The 6,443-nt window shown below is 35.9% G+C and overlaps 1 protein-coding gene across 1 annotated transcript; it reads left to right on the top strand.

Annotated features, from left to right (window-relative positions):
- The first annotated feature begins 3,644 nt into the window (after positions 1-3,644).
- Positions 3,645-5,424, top strand: LOC140837379 (uncharacterized). Its single transcript, XM_073203513.1, has 2 exons — positions 3,645-4,818; positions 5,008-5,424. The coding sequence occupies exons 1-2, from the start codon at positions 3,727-3,729 to the stop codon at positions 5,308-5,310; spliced, it is 1,395 nt and encodes a 464-aa protein (XP_073059614.1). The 5' UTR covers positions 3,645-3,726; the 3' UTR covers positions 5,311-5,424.
- Positions 5,425-6,443: the final 1,019 nt, after the last annotated feature.

Raw genomic sequence — 6,443 nt, 5'->3', positions numbered from 1 at the left:
AGCAACATATACAATACTAGAGAGAAAAGGGCACGCTCAGTTCAATATCAGCTTTCAGAAGCACTTAAGCCCAGAGGGAATTCTTCATCGTTGTATCAGTTTAGTTTAGAAGCCACTTTCCCTCAGTGTGTGAGAACATTTTTGTTCAGTTCTCACATACATACTTACTCTCAAAACCACCCAAAACAGTCTTGCACAAAGACGTTAAACTCGTGTATGTAGTCTTTCTAACATAGACGTTAAACAAGTATTGACTGGAATTTGCTGTTTTTAGTTGTAGCTAGGAGTTCAGTTTAGGCAGTGGATAAGTCCTAGCTGAGTGGGCTGGTATATTTAATTGTATAAATCAAAGTCTTCTAGTGTATCCTATCCGTGGATATATAAGGGGTGACGTAGGAGCAGTTGAAGTCTCCGAACATCCATAAACATATTTAGCGTAATTAACTGATTAACTATTGTTTTAAAATTGTTTTGTTCAGTTGGAGTGTTCGTGTGTTCAGTTGTCACCATAACTGAAATACAAGAATGCAAAAACTAATATGTGTTCTTTCAGTTAATTAGTTTACACTAGTTAAAATATTTTCTAACATTTCAGCTTTCTTTACGAAGAATTACTTCGAGTTTCTTCCGCTTGGTTTAAAACCAAACTCGATTTAATTCATCGGTGTTAATATTCTTAGAACACGAGCTATTGAAGCTCACTAAAGGTTGTTGTGTGCCAAATGCCTTCGAAGGCGCTAGCACACACGATCCATCAACTTGTGTATGTAGTCTTTCTCACATAGACATTAAAGAAGTGTTGGCTGGAAGGTGTTGCCTTCAGTTTAGACTAGGAGTTTAGTTAGGCAGTGAGTAAGTCCTAAGCTAGATGGGTTTGTACAAGTAGTTGTATAAATCAAAGTCTTCCAGTGGATCCTACCCGAGGTGGTAGAGAGGGTGACGTAGGAGCAGTTGAAGTCTCCGAACATCCATAAATATATCTTGTGTACTCTAATTGTTAACCGCTAGCTTTGAACTGATTTGATCAGTTCGAGTATCTATCAGTTCAATTCTCACCATACCTGAACTGATACATGCAAGAACTGATCTCCGTTATCTTCAATTAATTAGTTACACAAGATTAAAGTTTTAACAAATTAGTTTTCTTAACTAAAGATTAATTCGAGTATTTTCCGCTTGATTTAATTTCAAACTCGATCTAATTTATCGGTGTAAACATTCTTAGAAAACGAGCTATTGCAGCTCATCACGTTTTTAGAAGATTTTCTCGATCCAACAAAGATCTTTGTAATAAACTACTTCTTCAATATCCGGGGTTGGATCGAAGTGTTTAATACCTCTATTTCATTTTCTGGACATTTGGTTGAGATATGGCCTCTTGCTCCACTCCAGCAATTGCAATCTTTAAAACTTTCATTAGCTCGAGTATGAGCTCTTCTGAAAGTTTTCCTTGTATGTGTTCTTCTTGTACTTCTATATGTACTCGTTGCTTGGGATGATATCCTATTTCTTGATGGTTCACTTTTTTATCCAGATTTGTAAGATCTGGCTTTCTGCCTAGAACATACTGTTCTTAGTCTCCAAGAACTTCTTCCACTTCTAGCATAAGAATGAGTTCTAAAACTTTTCCTATTATGTCTCTGTGGTTTAATTCCAATAATTATTGGAAGATCATTTTCCTTACAACATATATCATTTGTTAATACCCCTTAGTCGTTCGTAATTCTTTTGTAATGCTGACAGATGACACTATTCTGCAATTTTCTTTTGAGAAATTTCTTTTGAGAAAAGAGGCTCTTCGTGCCAAAGTATCTGGATTGCTAGGGACATATTCCCTTAAGGAACTTGGCATTTTGTTGAAGAAAATTTGCATTGATATATCTTCTTCGACCACTGAATTCCATCTATATTTAGTGAATAACATAATGTATTCATCTATTAAATATATATCATGTAATTCAAGACTATACCGAGCTTGAGTATATTTCTTTTTCTTCTTTGTATCTTGACTATTAAAATAGTCTATCCCTATAAATTGTGCTTTAAAAAGGGTATTCATTCTTCGACTATCTCGCTAAGAGATTCCCCAGATATGACTGATTCTTTGGTTTCCACTGAAGTCATGTCCCAAGAAATTTTAACCGATCCCATAAGACTCATTTCCAGAAGTTTAATGAATTATTCTCTGTTGAGATCAATTGTTCATGATGTGATTCTCATAGCAGATGTCCAATCATTTATGAGATCTTCTCAGTTTTTGAAATCTAATACATCTAGGCTAAGCAAAACCCCATAATGATGTATAGCTTCTAAAACAAACTTCCCATGGGGTGTTTGGTGCAAAGAAATTTGATTCTTCCTTGACCTTGTTCATGCTGTGTGCGATTCTTCGCCAGTATAAAAATCTGGTTGGGATTCTCTCATATTTATATTCAGAATTCCCACACTTTCTCTTGGTGGTTCCTGCGAAGATGACCAGGTTATGGTAGGTTGTTCACCCCTAGTTGTGTTCATCTTTAGATCTACAATATTGAGATTTGAAAAAGATTCTGCAAGCTCTTGTATATCCTCTAGACCAATCCTCTAAAGTTGTCATCAGATTAATTTATTTTTTGAGACTGTTTTGATTAGATTGATCATCCTTTCTTCTTCAGTTAAATGTTTTGATATCACTTTGGCCTTTCCTTTTTGATGTAATAAAGGTTCAGTATCAAATGATGGTGGTAACCTTCCTTCTGAAGTCTTTTTACTAAAACTTGGTTGTTGTTCTAGGTTTTGAAGTCTTGTTCGAATATCATTAAATATTCCAATAATTTCTTCTTAGTTTTCAAGGATTTTCTCCACATTTTGTGGTAATATAGCGTATTACCATAATTCTGTATTGTCTTTTGAATCTCTTTAAGATCTCTGAAGAGTTTAGAGGAATCCGATACTATTTCAAAACTGTTATTTTGAATAATAAGTTTACCTTAGGACTCTGATAAGTTTATTCTTGATATCTAACATTGGTTAGATCTGTCTGCTTCGAATATTCCAATAATTTGGAATATATCTTGTAAATACTTAATCTCGAACCTGAGTTCATATTAATGTTAATTGAGAAAATTCTCCTTCTCAAACATTTAATTACTTCATAATAATAAATTTTCTGTTTGAAATAATTTAATCTAAGCTCTGATACCATTTTTCGCTCAAAAAATCAACCAATTGAATTTATCACATATAATAACAAATAAAGATATTTTTGTCCTTTTCAAATACTTTTAGAGGTGGAAACAAAAAACTTTATTATAGGAAATAAATTTAAAGTTTAGTTTGTTTGGGTATTTTTTTTACAATTTACCGTGATATATTAAAAATACATGTTTTAATTATGTGCAAATTAAATAGGTATTTTGGATTTTATTTTTTTCTAAAAATTTCATGAATACCCTGGAAAATGAAATATTTTAATAATATCTTATAAAAAAATCAATTGACGTGTTAGTTTGTTAATTTGCAAAAGGTTGCTGTCATTAATTACAACAAAGGTGGCAAGATATCCTTAAACCACAAACTGCCGCGTATCATTCTCGAAGAACTTTCGGGAGCTTGCCACGTGTTGCTGCTTTGAGAATTTACAGGCCACGTGTTCCTTCTCATCTTCCCACAAATTGTGTAACTGCCTCTCCCGTTCAGAGTTTCACGGATCAGTTTTTCGAGAGAGAGAACAGCAACAGTGTAAGGATGATGAATGTTTTCGCTTTGGGTCTTTTGTTCACTTCACTTGTGACGGCGGGGTTCTTTTCTCCGACCCCGGAGAAGCAGAACTCCAAAGAGAATATCGTGTTGAAAGATGGGCACAGGGTTGTGGTTGAATTTGAGAAGGATAATGGAAATACCAAGGTTTCGATTTCACCCCAAGATCACAAGGGGTCCACGGAAAATATGGAGGACAAAGTGTCTGAGACGTCGGAGGGTGTGAACGGTAGATTAAAAGAAGAAGATTCCGCGATACCGGAAAAAATCCATCGTGGGTTTAGTCCAAGTGAGCTTGTGTGCGATGCATATGGCAAGTGTAAGTATAAAATTGCTGCCGCCATGGGTAAGACGAAAGAAGCGGTGGCGGAGAAGGCCTATGAGGTCGAGGAAGAAGCGGGTGAGGCCATCGGTAAAGCTAAAGATACTATTACTCATTCGGCGCATCGAGTCTCGGATAAAACCCGGGAATCAACAGAAAATGTGAAGGATTCTGCAAGAGAAGCGAAGGATAAGGTTTCTGAGAAGGCCAGCGAAATGAAAGAAGGCGCCTCTGTTCAAGCCGAGAAGGCGAAGAGCCATGTGTCAGAAAAGGCAAAAGAAGCGGAAGAAATGGTGGGAGATGTATCGGACAGAGTGAAACAGGGCGCTCAAAGGGTGAAAGAAGAAGGCAAAAGAGAACTAAGGGGCTCGTTCCAGAGGGCTCGGGCTATTGGGGTCCGCGTTTTTGCATCCTTGGTGCCGCCGATAAGCTTGAACTCGGTGTCTGGCGTGCTGCATTTGCTGGGATTTACGGCGGCTTATGGGATGTGCATTTGGGTTACTTTCGCTTCGAGTTATGTTCTGGCTATAGCGTTGCCTAGGCACCAGTTTGGTATGGTGCAGAGCAAGATTTATCCTGTGTACTTTAAGGCTATGGCTTATTGTGTGGGGATGGCATTGTTCGGACACTTGCTGAGCCAGAGGAAAAGGTTGTATCCTGTTAGAGTTAGTGTTGGCATGTTTCAGTCTTTCGATCTTGTGGTATCACTTGTTATGGTTTTGGCCAACATGCTGTATTTGGAGCCCCGCGCAACAAAGGTTGGAACTTGTTTTATTGCTGTTTCATATACCTCTGAAGTAACAGATAGCTTAGAAATTAATTCATTGCTGTTATAGTTATTATAGAGTTCTGTTGCATATTCGTGGAGGACAGTCTGAACAATTTTTGTAGGACTAGTGATAATTTGTAGTAGTAGTACTTCAACTTGTTGCTTTATATGGTTGCAGGTGATGTTTGAAAGAATGAAGATGGAAAAGGAAGAAGGGAGAGGAAAAGAGAGCGGTGACACGGAGCCGAGAGGCATAAACGTCGATCCGACACCCGAATCTCTGGCGATAGGCCTAAGCAGCACGGGTGGGAGTCAGGGATCAGCTGAAGGAAAACAAGCAGAAACCAAGGCTGAAATGGCGAGAATGACAGAGATGCTGAGGAGGCTGAACTCTTACTCTTCGTTCCTCAATGTTCTGACTCTTATGTTTCTCACATGTCACCTGGTCTACTTAGGACAACGCCTGCATATCGCATGTTAATTGTAGAATGACTTGTAGAATTGTCGTGGGATATCTGTTTCATATTTCATCGTGTTACGTAGTTGTCTGACAATTGTAGCCAAAATGCACGAATCATTTTCATGTTCTCGCTCTACTATATGATTTCTTTTTATTTTTGTAAACTCTCTCTCGATATACACACATGTACACAAGTGAAGAACTTAATTTTTATAATTCACGAGTGAGAACAATAAATAAATAATGCATAAAAAAAAATATTTTCTTGCCAAATTATATATAAAAAAAAGTAAAATATTTATTATAATTAATATTATTTATGTGTAACATAAATATGGATTTAAAAGTATGAAAACTTAAGCTTTGATAATGTATTGTCATAAAAATGAAAATATAAGAATGTAATTATGTTAAATATGCATAATATAGTATGGACGATGAGTGAAAAAAAGATTAAAGCGTGTGTTTGTGTTAGATGCGAAGGACGTTGACGGAGAGTGATGAGAACTTGTTGTTGCGTTTTCTTTCTATAAAAGTGGCGTGCAAGCCTTTAAAAATTAGTGTGGCCGTGTGATGGCCCTAGTGTTTCTAGGAGCTTGGTGTGCGTGTGTTAAATGTTTTAGGGTTTAGAACACAATCTTTGGTATTAAATAATAAGATAGAAAGCTTGGCCCAAAAATTATAGCATAATAGGACCCTTAGGCCTATTAGATAGTGGGAAAATTATTTTGTTTAGGTGTTTTCGAAAATATTAGTCGAATTTCTAAAAAGTGTTTATATTCATCATAAATCGATTTTCGATTTAAAATACGATTCGGCGTATAAAAACACCTCAAAAACACCATTTTTGAAAATATCATATAATAAATAATTAAAAATAATCATTTAATAAAAATATTCTCTTTACGGTTCCCAATCTTCATTCCTCGATCATGTATCGAATAACCTTTAAAATATAGTTTTATGCATTCTAATATAAAACCATATTTTAAACAGGTAAACATGTCACCACATTCAATAAATACAATTAAAATAATTTAATTAGTCATGGTCTATTATTCTTACATTTGCATGCAGTTGGATTACGTTATCGTATTTTGGACCTTACAATGCATCCCTCCCTTAAATGAAATTTTGTCCTCGAAATTAAAACT

The sequence above is a fragment of the Primulina eburnea genome, chromosome 7 (genome assembly GCF_022965805.1).
Source record: "Primulina eburnea isolate SZY01 chromosome 7, ASM2296580v1, whole genome shotgun sequence".
NCBI classification, from domain to species: Eukaryota; Viridiplantae; Streptophyta; class Magnoliopsida; order Lamiales; family Gesneriaceae; genus Primulina; species Primulina eburnea.
This window is presented reverse-complemented; position numbering and strand designations above follow the sequence as displayed.